This window comes from Pelobates fuscus, chromosome 3 (genome assembly GCF_036172605.1).
Source record: "Pelobates fuscus isolate aPelFus1 chromosome 3, aPelFus1.pri, whole genome shotgun sequence".
NCBI classification, from domain to species: Eukaryota; Metazoa; Chordata; class Amphibia; order Anura; family Pelobatidae; genus Pelobates; species Pelobates fuscus.
The window spans coordinates 94,234,595-94,252,727 of NC_086319.1; the positions used below are offsets into that span (position 1 = coordinate 94,234,595).

The 18,133-nt window shown below is 40.2% G+C and overlaps 1 protein-coding gene across 1 annotated transcript in view; it reads left to right on the forward strand.

Moving 5' to 3' along the window:
• ERGIC1 (endoplasmic reticulum-golgi intermediate compartment 1) overlaps nt 1–18,133 on the forward strand; it is a 137,207-nt gene that overhangs the window by 83,141 nt on the left and 35,933 nt on the right. Inside the window, exons 4-5 of the mRNA XM_063447364.1 lie at nt 11,087–11,181; nt 14,478–14,602. Of these exons, the coding sequence (XP_063303434.1) occupies nt 11,087–11,181; nt 14,478–14,602 (220 nt within the window). The remainder of the gene's footprint in view (nt 1–11,086; nt 11,182–14,477; nt 14,603–18,133) is intronic.

Genomic DNA, 18,133 nt, shown 5'->3' on the forward strand with positions numbered 1-18,133 from the left:
TTGTTGATTATGAAGTCCTATGAATGTGTTCTTCACTTTGGCTGAGATCATCAAGCTTGATGATCTCAGCCTATCAATGCTTTGCCATATGAAAGCATTGGGAGGCAATTGTACATGTGTGGCAAAACGCTACGCGGCCAATGAGCATCTCCATGGGGAGCGTTCAGCACCTCCATGCAGACCCAGTCTAATACACTGCCCCCCCATTCTAATACACTGCCCCCACATCCAATACATGCCCCCCTCCCTCCACTATTTTTTTTTTTTTAAATGTTTTCAAGTAGAAAGTAGGCATTTGAGATACAGAAAGAAAAAAGGGGGGTAATTAAGGGGTGACATAGTGGGGTTCCACCGTACAATGCACATTCCACAGAGCATCACTTTACATTTTTCAGATATCTGGTAGCAGTTGTGAATTGCTTTCTAGGTTATGCACATGATATCTCAACATACATTACATCCTGTATCCATGACTTTTCTTAAGTGTATGTGTAGTATTGTGCTAATCGGGTATCCCAGTAGGTCTAGGCAATCTCAGCTCTGTCCATTCAATTGGCTTTTGTGGTGTGTGTGCCCCACGATGAATTGATTCAGGGGAGGTAGAACTAGTGTGAGGGGAAAAGTGGGAGGGAAGATGGGGTGAAGAGGGCATTCTGCTAGGATTGGGGTTATCTGGCATCTGAAATATCTCCTTTGGGATCACTGTGTGTCCTCAAATGACCATAAATGTCTTACAGGGACCGTTCCAGGGGGACTCCTCCCAAGCAGAGGTCTCATTGGGGGGTGTCCCAATATTTGATCCAGACTTCCCATATTTTTACATATCTGACTATTCTCCCCAGCGCTGACCAGTGTATCTCTTCCACTTCCCTTGTTCTCTCCACCCGCTGCACCCACTGCTCTTTGGATGGTATGTTGGTTTGACGCCAGTACATTGGGATGAGGGCGTTGGCCTCTCCTATTAATAGGTTTACTAGTTGCGGTTTATGTGATTCTTTAAAAGAACAGGGCCAATTTAATAGTACCTGGGATGGGGTTAAGCGGGTCTGCAGCGGCATCATCTCCGCTATATCAGTTAGTATTTGTCGCCAGTTCCATATCCCCCTGTTCCCCTTCACATCTTCAGCATTTATCACTAACAGTGGACCAAAAGGTGTGTAGTAGCGCTGGGGTCTATACCATCTGGTGACCCTTTTGTAGAAGGTCTCATTCTAATTGGGGTTTTGATTCCAGATTCCATAATATGGGTCCAGTCCTTGTCGGACATGTGGATGCGAAGGCCTCTCATCCATTTTCGTTGTAATAGAGATTTTGGTTGGTCCCCTACTGCTACTTGGAGAGTACGGTAAATTTTAAATAGGGGGCGTTTGGATTCACTCCTTGAGCCACAAAGAAGTTCGAAGAGTGTTTTGTCCCTCGGGCGCCAGAAGGGGAGGACTGACTGGGTCAGGAAGTTGTTTAGTTGTGTCCTGCCCATAGTGTCTTGTAATGTCTCATGTCGGTTTTGTCTAGGGAAGACCGTTAATTGGGGGGTCCTCTGCTATCAGAACTGTTGTTATGTATGGGTTGAGTATTCCGGTTATTCGGGATAGTATGGTACTCCCTTGTCCATTCTGGAAATATGGGTTGGCAGCTAGTGGGAAGAACACCAAGAGTCCTGGGGACAGTCCCCAGCAGTTTTTGTGTCGCCGCCACACTTGGAGGACGTTGTGTATGAGTGGGTGATGTGTTGGGGTGAGTTCCTTAAGTTGACATGTCTGCCAGGGTAGTGTGTAGAGGGGAATCCTCACAAAGCTCTACTTTAGGCCGTACTAGAATTTTGTCTGTCCACTCTTTTATGTGAGTGAGTAAAACCGCTACGTAGTACTTGTATAAGTGAGGTAGTCCCAGACCCCCTTTGCCTAGAGTGGACGTCAATGTAGAGTAGGCAAGCCTTGCTGGCTTATTGCCCCTAGTATAATTCGTGAAAAGGGTCTGCATGAGTCGGGAAAAATTCCCCCGGGAGGGCTTGGAACATATATATAGTACCCTCGGTAAGATTATCATCTTTAGTATATTGACTCGACCCATTAAGGAGAAATGGGGTAGGTCACATTTTTTTGAGAACTCATCTGATATTTTCTATGAGGGGAGGGTAGTTCAGTTTGTATAGGCCTTTGAGTGTCGTAGTTAGGTGCCCTCCCTCAACTCTAATACACTGCCCCTCCCCCATCTAATACACTGCCCCTTAATCTAATACACTGCCCCCTCACTCCACTCTAATTGAATACACTGTCCTCACTCCCCCAAATTTAATACACTGCCCCCTTCCCTCTCCAATTGAATACACTGCACCCCACCAAATTTAACACACTGCCTCCCTCCCTTTCCCAAATTAATACACTGCCCCCTCCGTACCCCTATTTAATACACTGCCCCTCTTCCACTACCTTAAGATGAGAGCCACCCCTCCTCCAGTTCCAGCCCTGCTCTTCTCTGCTTAAGCAGGCCAGACGCTCCTCTGGCACTGCGAGTAGGAGGGAAGGGGGAGTGAGTGACTGACCTGCTCTGCAGACAGACAGCCACTCTGCACACTGTAGCGCTGCCGCCAAATTTGACTTCACATGCTGAATGTGCATATCTGGTGGCCGGCGTGGACTAATGCATAGCACTCTTGCGAAGATCTTTCCTGTCTTCTGGATGGTCAGAGTCCCGGCACAATGCAGCCCAGGCAGACGGGCCGCAAAGATCGTCATTGTGGGCTGCATGCGGCTCACGAGACCCAATTTTTTCATTCTTGATGTACATGTTCATGGATCCCCTATCTAGACTGCAGCATGAGATAGTGACACAGTACCCTTGATTTTCCCTTCCTATGTCGAAACATGGGAATAAATCATGTACCCACTTTACCTCGGGTAGGTGACAGGGAAAAGGAGCTTGTGAAACATGAGGCATTCTGTATTTTCACCCTCAACAGTGTCGCCGAGAATAATCCCCTACACTGCTTCCTGGACAATAGAGCAAGAATGGTCTTGTGTGATTAATTTATTATTTTACTGCCTTCTCTTTAGATTATCTATGTCAGTTTGTTTATTGCCTTGTGTCAATTACTTCTATAGTAATCGTTTATTACTATTTTCATGTTATGTATCTAGTATAGTCCAGGGGTGCACTCTCTCGATAGTTATGTTTCTAGTAATGGCTACATGTAGCATATACCCATCCATGATTCTCATTTCTACACCTCCTAGCAGTTTTAATCAAAGCTTGGTCTATTAGGTACCATGTTGTGTATTGTAGGCACCTAGCAACCAGCCACAAGATTATTTTTCCCCGAGGTGGCTTACGGCTTTCTATTTCTATTTTTGGGGCTTTATCTTCTGGAGCCTCTTCCTCATTCTCTGTACTTCAGAGTATTTCTTTATACACACAGCCTCACTTTCATAGTCACCCTCATTTTGGGTTCCCGGCTTGGGTATTTAAATATGCAATGTGTATGTCACTTGTGTCCTGATGAAAGTCTTTTCAGAGACTGAACCGTTGAAATATTTGTGATATCCTGCTTATAGATTAAATAAAACTATGAAGATTTTGTTAAAAAAAATCTCGAGTGCACCTCTTCTTGTTTTCTACATTAAGTGTAGAAAATATAATGTGTGTGTTTGTCTGTCTGTCTGTCTGTCCCTGGAACCCCCCACCCCCCCCCCCCCCCCCCCCATACAGGTATATAATGGCATTTACCTGCCTGACGAAGTTACATGAGTAATAGCTAATGTACTAATTATACACCTAGGAAGAGTGGGAAATAAAGGATTCTGGGAGCTCTGCTTTGGCTGTGAACTCAATACCAAGAATGCCTTTTAAAATCATCACTTCTCCTCTGTCATGTCATGTGCATCATAATGAACAGAGATACCTGGAATAATTGACCTATTTTGTGCTCCCATGTTGCATCCATCTGCAGCCAATATTCACACTGTATATAAATGTATGCATTGCTTTAATTGGGTACATTATAATTAAGACTGAGTCTTATAATAAAGCTTATTTTATCTTGGTACATTAAGTTAATCGGTTTGCTTAATGCAAACACATGGTAAGCCATTTGCAAGACCAGATTTGCAGTATTGTGAGCACACCCAATTGTCTAAGTGATACCTAATTTTCTTTAATAGACTTATGTAATATCTCTAAACTACAGCACGTTGATGTAGAAATCTACTGCAGTATCGTGTATTCATTAGATGTTTCGGGTTCTAAACCTTCAAAACTATATTTAAGGCTTGCATTTAATGATAAAGTGGACCTGTAGAAAGTAACATAATTTTGACTTGTTGATTAATCTATTTAAACTGGTGCAGCTTTATTGTGTGTCTGTGTAATATATAGATGGATCATTTGCACTGGCTAGTGTTAAACTACATATCCCATTAACTACTGATGGGCAAGGGTGTTTCTGTAGTCATAATTCTGGCTTTATCTCTTTTAAACATGTCTGAAAGTATCATTTAAAATGTATAAGTGAGGGTATTCATTCTTTGCAATAGCCATTGAGCAAGCTGCTGTATTTGCTCCTGAATTAGTCATGCCTTTCTCTGACGTCTTTCACTCTCGTCATGGCGTTGATCTGTCATTTTGACTATACTTCTTTCAATGACCCAGTTTCCGTAGCTTATAATTAAAACCTGCACTTACTCCCTAATTAAACCATCTGTATTGAAACTCTATGAACGAAATCCAGCTGTTTACAGAACTTTGGTAAGTATATAGGTGCATAAGTACCCAGATGCCAATCTTTTGATTAGACTATTTGTATTAATGTTAATTAAAAGGAAACTATAGGCACCCAGACCACATCGTCTCATTGAAGTGGTCTGGGTGCAGTGTCCCTGTCACTTTAACCCTGCGATGTAAAATGTAGCTGGTTCAGTCTTAGGTAGTCTTTAAGACTGTCTCTAGTGCATGGGTGTCCAACCTTTTGGCTTTACTGGGCCGCATTGAGAGCAGCGGAATTGTCTTGGGCCACACATCAAATATATAGTATAGATAACGTGTTTATAAGTAATATAACTTTAAAAGCCATTTTCTTAATTTTGACATTTTTATTGTTTATAAGATAACTCCCTTATTTGTTATACTTATGTGGGATTGGCATATTTAAGGATACCAAACTAGGGAGTGATCCACTAAATACAAACACATGTATATACATATGCACATATAACTACAGATCTACGCTCACGCACACAATCACAAATCTATACACACATACGATCACATACAAAAAAAAGTACATTGTTGACCTCACATTGGTAAAAACAATACTTAATTTTTTTTCAGTCATTGTTAAAAGATAGTCAACGTTTTAGTCCCACCAAGGAGACTTTCATCACGACGAGTAAACAGTTTGTCATGTACTTTCCACTCAATGTATACCTTGTAAAGTAAGCAAGTCTTATGGCTTGACTGGTGTGTGTATGTACTAACTGCCAGTCAATTAGTTGTAAAGATACCCTTATCCTATTGTATTTAGCCTTCTTAAAATAGTTTTTGCACAGCCCATATAAACGTATTATTTTTGTATTTTTATTTTATTTTATTTTTTTAACCCCTTAAGGACGGAGGACGGTTCAGGACCGTCATCGGCATTTTTGCGTTGCCGACCGGTGACGGTCCTGAACCGTCCTAACGGTCCAATGTACTTACCCGATCCCCGTCGTTCCCCCGGCGGCGATCGGCGGTGCTCCCGTTGTGGGGAGACTGCCTGCAGCCCAGACAGTCTCCCCATGGCGGTTTAGGACCCCTGTGGCCATGTGATCGCCCAACAGGGTGACCACATGGTCACAATAGGTGTCCATGTGTCTGCCTGCAGGGGGACTGTCTGTGCTGACAGGCAGTCTCCCTGCTAGTGTAAAATCAGAAAAAAAACTAAAGTGAAAGTTAATAAAAAAAATATTATTATTATTATATATGTGTATATATATGATATATAGACATATATTATACCTATATAATATACGTCTATATATCATATATATAATGTCATGCTAAGTGTATTTTTATATTAATATGTACATATATTAATATAAAAATACACTTATAATTAAATTACACACGTGTGTATATATATAATATATATAATAACTATATATATTGTGTATATATATATATATATATATATATATATATATATTATTATAAAATACGAATAATAAGTAATTTAAATTAAAAAAATTAAAAATAATAAAAAAAAATTAAAAAAATTATATATCTATACTAAATTTTATTCTAACTGTATTTTGATATTAATATATATATATATATCAAAATACACTTAGAATGAAATTGTATATATATCTATGTATATATAAATAAATAAAAAGAATGCAAACTATTCATATGTCCATATACAAAATTACATAAATAATTATTTAAATATACACGTAGACTTCAAATATATAAATATGCATATATATTTAAATTCTACGTGCGTATTTATGTAATATTTTTACATAATTAAGTTATTTTATTGATTGCAATTTAAGGGACCTGCCTGCCAACCCAGGCCGAAAGTCCAGAGAATTTAATTTGCCATCACTGTATTTTACCCTGTAACGTTCTACGACACCCTAAAACCTGTACATGGGGGGTACTGTTTTACTCGGGAGACTTCGCTGAACACAAATATTAGTGATTCAAAACAGTAAAACATATCACAGCGATGATATTGTCAGTGAAAGTGACTTTTTTTGCATTTTTCACACACAAACAGCACTTTTACTGATGATATAATTGTTGTGATACATTTTCCAGTTTTGAAACACTAATATTTGTGTTCAGCAAAGTCTCCTGAGTATAACAGTACCCCCCATGTACAGGTTTTATAGCGTTTTTGAAAGTTACAGGGTCAAATATTTTTACATTGAAAATGGCCAGGTTGGTTACGTTGCCTTTGAGAGCGTATGGTAGCCCAGGAATGAGAATTACCCCCATGATGGCATACCATTTGCAAAAGAAGACAACCCAAGGTATTGCAAATGGGGTATGTCCAGTCTTTTTTAGTAACCACTTAGTCACAAACACTGGCCAAAATTAGCGTTCAATTTAGTTTTTTACTTTTTTCACACACAAACAAATATGAACGCTAACTTTGGCCAGTGTTTGCGACTAAGTGGCTACTAAAAAAGTCTGGACATACCCCATATTGAATACCCTGGGTTGTCTACTTTTCAAAAAATATGTACATGTGGGGTGTTATTCAGCGATTTATGACAGATAATAGTGTTACAATGTCACTATTGATACATTTTAAAAATGTATGTTTTGAAACCGCAATATCCTACTTGTACTTATAGCCCTATAACATACAAAAAGCATGTAAACACTGAGTATTTTTAAACTCAGGACAACATTTTGAATCTATTTAGCAGTTTTTTTCATTCGCTTTTGTAGATGAGTAAAAGATTTTTCACATAAAAGTCAATTTTTTTTTATTTTTTTCAATTTTATCATATTTTTTCATTTTTTTAAAATTAAATTACATGAGATTATATAAATAATGGTATGTAAAGAAGCCCCTTTTGTCCTGAAAAAAACAATATATAATTTGTATTGGAACAGTAAATGAGAGAGCGGAAAATTACAGCTAAACACAAACACCACAAAAGTGTAAAAAGATGCCTGGTCGCAAATGTACAACATCGCAAAAACAGTCCGGTCCTTAAGGGGTTAAAGTAATCTCAAATATTATCATAATATGGTGACTATTTGCCAAGTGCTCCCTAACTTGAATGCTTCTACTAATTCTACTAGTCCCTCTGGCCCAATCAATGTCTGGTTAAAGCGGCACTGTCATGCCGATCTTACCTTTCCCTAATCACTTCCTCTTCTCTCCCTCTCTCAGGATCTGTTCTTCTTTTTTCCTATCTGCTCTAGTTTTCTAGGGACCATTCTGTTTTATGTATTATTCTTACCCTTGACCAGCTCTGATCTACTACCTAAGGGTCAGAGAAATTTTCCCACAAGACTCACCCTTTCCTCCGTGATCTCGCGATGCCTGCTTTCATTTAGACATAACACCGGCAAAACTACTGAATTTCATCCTAACAGCATGAAAACCGTTTGTTCATTCATGTTAGGATGACATTTGGTACTTTTAGGTAAGTTCGAAATTTCATTTGAATGAGTGAAATTCCGATCCGATCACACGGTATTAGGGAGCTACCTACCAAAAGGCTGAAAGCGCAAAAAGGATCCGCAAAAAAAAATCCCCCCCCCCCCAAAAATCATGACGCTAAAAAAAAAGAAATCCATCTTCGCCCTGCGAGGGCACCACGCAGACTGCCTAATAATCTGCCTGTAAATTGCCCTTGGTGCTGAATATAATGATTGTTGTGACCCATAGTGGAAATTTTACATTTTTTGCACTAGTCAAATTACGAGGAATAACTGTCCCTGGCTCAGACAGAGGTCTAGAACTCTGGCTCTGAGCGGGACCTCATCTAGCCGGCAGGAAGATTAAACTTACATTTCTTTCCCAGCCAGACTAGCTAACGGCGAGTCACTGGTTGGCGGAGAGCGTCAGCTAACCGCTCTCCGACAATCCGCAGCGCAACTGCCTGGCAACACTCCACGCTTCCTGAAAGTAAAAGTGGACATTGTTGTTGGAGGCCTCTTGGCAACTTGATTTAGATGAAGTTGTTTGGATGCCTGGAGTTTCCCTTTTAATATTAGTAAAGACAACTGAGCTACCCCACAACGTTTTGTGAAAATCACAGTGAGAAGCGCGGAAGCGCCTCTAGCGGCTGTCAATGAGACAGCCACTAGAGGCTGGATTAACCCATTTATAAACGTAGCAGTTTCTCTGAAACTGCTATGTTTATAGAAAAAAGGGTTAATCCTAGCTGGACCTGGCACCCAGACCACTTCATTAAGCTGAAGTGGTCTGGGTGCCTATAGTGGTCCTTTAAGGGCGCATTGAACCTAAACGTTTTGGGAACTACTGGTATATATATTATACATCAAGCCTGTTCCAATGTTGAAGAGGTTATTTTTATTATTTTTTTGTCTTATATGTTTTGAACACTTTATCTCCACATTCCCAAAAATCCAGGGTGTAATGGCATTCAGACTTCTTGATGGATGCTATTAATTTAGACTCAGTTCTGTGCCAAGTTAGCTTGGTTATATAATAATTACAATGCATGAGGTATATTGAAATGATGCTAGCCAGGGCAACGCCTCATTTATCTGAGAATCAAGATTTTTATTGGAGTTTCTTTCTCTGCTGTAGAAATTGGGCCGACATATTTAGCATTCCTGTAGTGTCTTTTTTAAAGCTGCAGCCATTTCTGTGTTGAAAGTGAAGAAAGGCCAGTCTCTGTTTGCCACTTTAAGTCACTCTTTAGTAATTCTTGGTAAGATTCCATGAATAGGCACTGTTGTGGCTCACCAGAGGTTCCGTTAAAAAGAAAATTAAAAACCATTCTCCAAAGGCCAGCTTTAAAATAAGAATGAATTTGCATACTCGACCAGACAGTGTCATTTTATAAATCAATGTAAAACCATGCAAACACATTATTTTCATCTTGTCACCCAGTTGTAAGTCTAGCTGGAATTAACACTTGATCATCTACTAGTGTTTCAGTGTGAAAGTGGCCATTTTGTATTGTCATAATTTTCTCACAGTGACATTTACTGATTAATAACATTATTATTATTATTTTTTTTTTTTTTAAGTCTGTGGGGAACATGTGATGTCAGCAGTCATTGATTTGCAGAGTAGCAGCGCATGTTTTACTTTACTTTTTGTTCTGTGTGTGTATATGTATGTATTCTGCATCTTTCTTTCCAACAATTCTTTTAGTAAAATTTCAATAATTCCACAAAAAACAATATTGCTAATAAACAACTATTACTGTAAAGAGGCTTCTTTGATATATGATTATATATGGATACTTGAAAGGGACACTATAAGCACCAATATTAATTTCAATATTAACATTTTGAAATGTCACACATTTTATTATGGGAACACTAGAGTTTTGACTCAGTGCTCTCCTAATTTGGGGGATTTGAAGACACTAAATCCAGCATAGTTTCACAGAGTTAATCTCTGTGAAAGGCCAGGAACTCCTCTAGTGGCTGTCTGGCAGTCTTAACCCTGCGATGTAAACGGTGTAGTTTCTCATAAACTGCATTGATTTACATTGCAGGGTTAAAGGGATACTATATTGTAAGCCTGGCACTATAACTCCCTCTGTCTCCCCCCTCCCTTGTACCCCACCCCCTGCCGCCGTGAATAAAAGGTTAGACAGCCACTGGAGGCAGACTTAGTGCTGCAATGTAAAACATTGTAATTCCAAAGAAACGGCGATGCTCTCATTGCAGCACTAAGTGCAATAGGGACACTGCATCCAGATGACTTCCATGTGCTGAAGTGGTCTGCGTGCCTATAGTGTCCCTTTAAGGGCATAGGAACACTGCACCCAGACCACTTCAATGAGATGAAGGGGTCTTGGTGCCTACAGTGTACCGTTAAATTCATATAAAAAATGTATCAAGTGACCTCTTTTTCAGTTCGGGCAAACCATGTAAATGAGGAGGAGAAATAGCAACATTGTTTTATTTTTCCACTCTCAACTTCCACTACTCAAGCTTTTAACAATGATTAGGATGGAGGAGCCCAGCTCCAGAATAAAGAGTTGTAGATTTATGCATTTAATTTTTCTAACTGTGGCAGTCCGATAATGATTTACTGAGATCAGAAAAATATGTGCTCTGTTCCCGGCATTGAAAGCTGGCAATACATTTCAGCTGGCATTCCCTGCAATGTTCAGAGAAATGCAGGATTCAGTTTGTCTCTGTAGCTTGGAGGTGCCCAGTATGCTACTGTTTGAACTACAGATCCTATTCATGTGCAAAGAATTATGGTAGTTAAAGTCTTGCAATATCTAGGGATAAAGTCTTGCAATAATAAGGGAGGGGAGGGGGCATAGTTTATGTGCCCTTTACATTTTCTTGGTTCACAGTGTTTGGGTATTGGTGTTATTTTTATCCAGTTTCAAACTACCGTTCCTAATCTTAATGCTATTTTCTTTTCCAGTGTCAATGAGCTCTATGTAGATGACCCCGATAAAGACAGCGGTGGTAAAATTGACGTGAACCTAAACATCAGTTTGCCAAACTTGAACTGTGATCGTGAGTATCCGAGTACCCATAACACAGGGAGGGTGGAATAGATTTAACTGCACACTTAGGCCAAAATGGCAATATTTTTCTAATACAGGTATAGCTGTAGTCAATTTATTTTGTGCTGTCTTCAATACCCTTTTAGCTTTTTATAGGTTTGGTTTGTTGGGGGTTGGGGGGTGGGGGGTGGGGGGGAAAGTTTTAGTTTTTTACCTTTTATTTTCGCATAGGTGTGTTTCTCCGACATCTGTTTGTGTTCTTCCAAGCGATGGTCATTTTTGCTTATTATTTTGTAATGGGTTTGTTGGATCAATGCAGTCATCTATTCCTCTCAAAGTTATTGAAAATTCTTCGTGTTAAGTTGCTATAATGACTGTTGCCATTTTTTATTATTTTTTTTTTATTTTTTTTTTTTAAAGAATTGCTCAAGTAATACATTTTATTTCATCCTTTTCAAGTATCCACTTTCAATAATAGGATATCTTAAGTATCACTGGCTGTTCTAGCACAATGAAGATCTATTTTGCCTGTTTAATAATGCTAGGTTATATGCCAATATACAGCTCACACAGGTCTGGGACACTATAAACAGGGACACTATAGGCACCCAGATCACTTCAGCTGATTGAAGTTGTCTAGGTGCAATGTCCCTGTTTTTGAGAAACTGCAATACTTACAGCCTCTAGTGGCTGCCTACCATACCAGGCTATCTTGCAGCTGATGAGTGCTATAGTCATTGCTGCCGCCCAGGAGTAGTGGGAGTTTGAGCAGGGTTTCATTTTGTATGTTTGTATTTGCTATTGTAGCACACAGCCATTATACAGTGCTGCTGCCAGCCAACCAGTATTGCCTATGAAGGGTTAATAAGTGTGGAGGGGGTTATAAAAGTACCCCTCTCTGTCTCATTAGATATTTTAGCTTTTTAGCCAAAAGCATCAAGGTGAATTGTTGGTGTAGGAGTAACCTAAGAGGTTTTCTCTTGACGTGGCAGGTGAGCTTACACTTTGATGGCCATTGGAGTGATACTAACAAACCTCCAGTTATTTAAATTTGTATATGGATTTGGGATAGTGACTTTTTTTTTTTCTTTCTGATGTGTACTATAGTCATTGCTGCCGCCCAGGAGTAGTGGAAGTTTGAACATAGGGCTTAAAGGGACTCTCCAACGCCAGGAAATTAAAGCCATTTTCCTGGCACTGCAGGATCCTGCAGTGCCCCCATCCCATGTTGCTGAAGGGGTTAAAACCCCTTCAGTGACTAACCTGAATCCAGCTCCGCTCACGCTCCTCCCCCATGGGGGGAGACCTAATGTGCATGCACAGCAATGGCCGCTTGCGCATTAGACCTCCCCATAGGAAAGCATTTTTCAATGCTTTCCTATGGGGATTCCGGCGACGCTGGAGGTTCTCATGCATAACGTGTTTTAAGAACCCGGAAGTCCCTCTAGTGGCTGTATATAATAATTACACTTGCAGGTTTAAGGGTGATGGGAGTTGGCACCCAGACCACTTCAATGGGCTGAAGTGGTTTGGGTGCCTGGAGTGTCCCTTTAATTGTGTGTGGTTTTTGAAATATTACTGGTATTTCAAAGTTGTCCAGTTGGAACGCTTCAGTTATTAGGCTTAAAGTGACTATGTCGTCAGAAATAGTCTATAGTGCACTATAATAGCATTTAAAAAATAGATGGGGGCAGCTTGTTTCCTGCTGGTCAGTGGCTTCCTCAGTTTGCATCTACCACTCTGGTAAGTTTCTGTGCCCCCCAAAACCCTGCTAGCCACACGGGGAAGTTGGTGCCAGGGTATGTGCACTTGTGATGTAGAGGCTGAAAGAGATGCTCCTGGAAGCTGGGTACCAGTGCCACTCCTCCCCATTCACAAACCCTACACTCAGAGATGCACCCACCAAATCCTTTGCCTCTCACCTCTTCTAGTCCCCATGGAGAGACAAGGAGACACAACACAGACAACATCTGCCTGGCATGTATTTACCCCCAGGGTCACACAATGGGCTGCCTGTATGGAACATTATCACATTTCCATCGTTTATATATACAGCACACTTATATTATCATGCTGCCTATATTTATTAATTAATAGCCGCATTACACACATTTACCCGAATGCATACACTGTGTGCACATGTATCTGTTATCTATCTGGATTTTCAATAAGCCTTGCATAAAAGTAATTCTGCTAGCAGTTAGATTTGTCTGGGGTTGTACCCTATTTACTAATGTTCAGATACAGTAACAGTTCAATTTCAGCAACATTCCACTCTGCACACATGGGTCTGTTTGTGTATATTAATGTATAGGCAGCCAGGTGTCTGTCCACATGTATTTAGCAATGCAGGTTCACACAGAGGGGATACTAATTCGAACTCTATGAAAAACTCTCCAACTTTCTCTTTTTAGATTTTCCTCCTAAACATGAAATAAAAGATTTACTTCAAACCGGGGACACCGATATTTTAGCAAATGTCACTGACCTCTGTACATCTAATATTTGGTGCAACATACCAAATCTGTCTGATTTTTCCACCTGCTACTTTCTTGCACCCTACCCATCATTTGGATTTATCAATCTTTTCTATGATTTTTCCAACAGAAAAGTATTGTTTTACTTCTTTTTGTTTCTATACAAAATACAGTTAAAGGAACAGTGCACAAATACAGCTTTACATTTAACAAGGCTACTTAAAATCACCTTTCTTAGCAAATTAATATGGGGATTCAGTTCCACCAAGCCCACCACTATATCACAGTACACCACAGTACCCCAATATCGGTAGGTCCTACACTAGTTTTAACTTGGGAGATTTACATGCTAACTTGCTCCAAGGGACTCCTCAATTTAAGCTTTCCTGTAGTCACCTCAAAAGAGGCACCCATAGTGCATGTGTGGGGTGTTCAGCCCAATAGGAATCTGGTCCTGTGGTCACTTCCAAAGGGGCACCCACTTCACTTCTTTTTTCTGCCATTCTATATGTGTTGGCCTTCTGACGCACTTTGCTGTGAAGAAAACCATCTCTTACTATTTCTATTTCCATTCCCAGTTGGTGACGAACATTTAGCTCAATTATTGGCTATGAAATATAAATATTATTGTTTTTATATCCTTGTTTTTGCCCAGATGTGCATCTCATTGATGCACATCTTATTCATTAGAACAGTAATTCCCTTTTGGGATAGCGAGTTAAAAGTTATTACTGCTGAATTTCATTTTCATTACGTTAACACAAGAATTCATACCAATGTAGATCTTTTATTGATTTTTTTTTTTTTATATATGTTTTTGTCTCCTCAGTGGTGGGACTGGATATTCAGGATGAAATGGGGAGACACGAAGTTGGTCACATTGATAATTCCATGAAAATTCCTCTAAACAATGGCAATGGCTGTCGGTTTGAAGGACGCTTCACTATAAACAAGGTAGAGTCAGTAGAAAATACTTTAACTCGAAGAAGTTAAATAAATATAATTGAATATAATCCAACCTAATGTGTATAAATAGACACAAGTAAACACATAAGATAAAACTGCATATCTCCACAGCAATTGGATCCCAGGAAACCGTTGGCAATTCCACAGATGCAGGATAACCTTAGCAAAAGGATTAAACCATAAATCCATAAAAGTAAATAAAATGAATTCAATAAAGAACTGGAAAGCCCAACAAATCAAACCTATTTCATCCCACTCCAGGGGACTTCTTCAGGGGTATGTCTGGCTCCAGTGGTGACCCTCTGTATTATGGATGTACTGTTGATTGTATAATTTCACAATCCCTGAAGAAGTCCTCTGGAGTGGCACAAAACGCGTTGGACTTTCCAGTTATCTATTGCATTCATTATATATATATATATATATATACAGTTTTATCATATTTGTTTATTTGCATATTTTTATACACCAGGTTTTATTGTATTCAATTATATTTATTTATCTTCTTAGAGTTTCCATATATATATTAATCTCATTTTGGTCTTATATGGTTTTGGGTGTTAGTAAGACACCTTTTGGTTAACTTACATACTTTAACTGGCTGTAGTTTCCCTTGGCCTAATTAATACTCTGAAAATTGTAATGTTCTTATGTACAGTACATATCCTTCTGTTATGATTCAAATTCTTAATCTGTGAGATGCTTGTGCTGCTTCAGATTCTTGGCACAAATACATCTGGGATGATGTGGAGTTAAATAAACGACTACCTTTTAATGAAATGTGCCATACTATGGAATGTATGTATTTAGACTACATGAAGGCCTATGGCATAATATGGGCAGGGCAAAGAATTAACTACAGCAATTGTAACATTACTATAGAAACGTGCTTTTAAAATAAAAATAAAAGTTTGCATAATGGTTTGTTTAGTATAGTAAATGGACCACAAATTATTCCTTAATGGAGCACCAGCAGAACAAGACAATCATTATAAAGTACCTAAATTATTATCTATTTATAGTGCAAGGTGTATAATCATGTCTGAGCTCTTTACTTGTTAAAATATTACGTCAATTGTCAAATGAAGCCCTATGTATGTCCCTGGTATTGGCAAAATAATAATTGTGAATGAATTCTTTTGTGGCATTATAAATAAATCCTGTATGTTTATAGGTACTTTGTTTTCCTTTTCTTGTGAGGTTATTGATTTGGCAAATTGAAATCAAAACTTTTAGGAATGTTTATACAAGTCGATGCACTAATTATGTTTTTTTACTGGTTATGAAGCAGCATGTGAACTGTTTAATCATGTGTAGATTAAAGGGAAATGTCCTAAAAAAGAATGGCCGATCTGATATCTGGGTGTGGATGGCCCCGCCCGACTGGGCCTGACTGGACACCTATCAGGACACAAGTCCTGCTTTTGTATGGGCTTTAAATTCACTGAACATATAAGTGCAGCCAGCATGAGTACTGTTAAACATGCACTCTACACACACTTGCTCTTAGTGCTCCCGACATCAAGCTGTCAGAAGAACTGCGGCAAAATTAGGCATCACTTGGCAATGCCACGTGACTTGAAAGGCCTTTTACATTATTGTATTTTAACCTATATGTACTTAAAACAGACTTATTTTCTGAATAACCCTTCTGGGACTGATGTTGCCTTAATTGTTTTATGTTGTATCTAAAAGGGACACTATTGTCACCAGACCAACTAGAGCTTAATGTAGTTGTTTTGGTGAGTATAGTCAGTCCCTGCAGACTTTTTAATGTAAACACTGCCTATTCATTTCTGTCTAGTAACACCTCTAGTGGCCACTAGAGGTGCTTGCTCAGTGTTATAGCAGAGTAGGCACCTGCTTTCCCCATATTGCAGGTGTCTACTATGCTAACATTTACCCGGCTGGGGAGGAGGGCCGCGAGGGAGCTCAGTGTTTCAGCTCCTCACTGCTCCCTCGCGCGCGCCGACTGAAGTGAAACCGGGCGCCGGAATATGACGTCATATTCCTGCACCCGGCATCACTAAACCGCCTGTGGGAGCAGTGAGGAGCTTGAAGGACCCCGGGGAGATGCCCCCCATCGGCTCCATAAGGTAAGGAGCATTAATTAAAAGTATGTTTGTGTGTGTCTGTCACCAAGAGTGTGTGTGTTTGTGTCAGTGTGTGTGTGTGTGTGTCTGTCACCAAGAGTGTGTGTGTGTGTGTCTGTGTCAGTGTGTGTGTGTCTGTCTGTCTGTCAGTGAGTATGTGTGCGCCCGTGCCACACTTTGAGTTTGACATGCTTGTCCTATACTCAGTAAAGTAGTAATTGTAGGCCAAAAAAGCCAATTGTGAATGTTCATCTAACTGTATTTACAGTGTTCTTATCCACAGCACCTTTTTTTAATTTTTTTTTAACAATTACTAGTCTTTATTCAGTGCCAACACAATCTGCAGCACTGTACAGCACAGGAATAAGAGCATTTTGGTCCTGTTGCTGATGATTGTAATGGGCCTGATTACAGAATCTTGTTCCTGTTATGCAGCCACAGAATGACAGGAGGATAGCAAAGTTTTAGAGTAAGAGCATGTGTTTTCAGTGCAAGGATTTTTGGGTACACAGGCGAAGATGATTTTTGCCCCCCCACCCCCACCCCACAAAAGCGTCTTCACCTGTGTGCTTCTTAACTAGCCTTTTGTTTCTTATCCCCTTTCTAAATGCCTTACCCCTTTAGTGTATCTTATCCCCCATTTTCCCCATTGTGTGTCTTACACCTCCCTTGTGTATCTCTTACAACCCCCCCTTTGTGTGTCTTACCCCCCAGCCCCTTTGTGTGTCTCCTTCTCTCCCAGCCTATTTGTGTCTTTTACTCTTTCCAGCTCCTTTGTGTGTTTCTCATTCACCATCAGCCCGTCTATCTCCCCCAGCCCCTCTGTGTCTCTTTTTCCTCTTGTCCAGCCCCTCTGTGTCTCATTCACCCCCAGCCCCTTTGTATTTCCACCCCCAGGCCCATCTGTGTGTCTTTCTCCCCACTCATGTCCCCTGTGTGACACTCTCCCCTCCATGTCCCTTAGTGTTCCTCTCTCCTCCCCTCCATGTCTATTAGTGGTCATCTCCCCTCACCGTCCCTAAATAGTCCTCTCCCCTCCCCTTCCTGTCCATTAGTGGTCCTGTTCCCTCCCTCCCCTGTCCCTTAGTGCTCCACCCCTTACCTGTCTCTTAGTGCCCCACCTAATGCTCCCTTTAGTGTTTCTCTCTCTTCTCTTTTAGAGGTTCCCCCCCTACCCATGTTCCTTTTCCCTTCCCTCCCCTGTACCTACGTGCTCCCCCCTAAATATTTCTCTCTCTCCCCCCATAGTGTCCCCACTCTGTCCCATAGTGTTCTTTCGCCCTTCACCTGTCCCATTGTGTTCTTCCCCTGTCCCATTGTGTTCTTTCTCCCCCTCCTCCCCTATCCCATTGTGATCTTTGTCCCCCCTCCCTTATCCCATTGTGATCTTTCTCCCCCCTCCCTTATCCCATTGTGATCTTTCTTC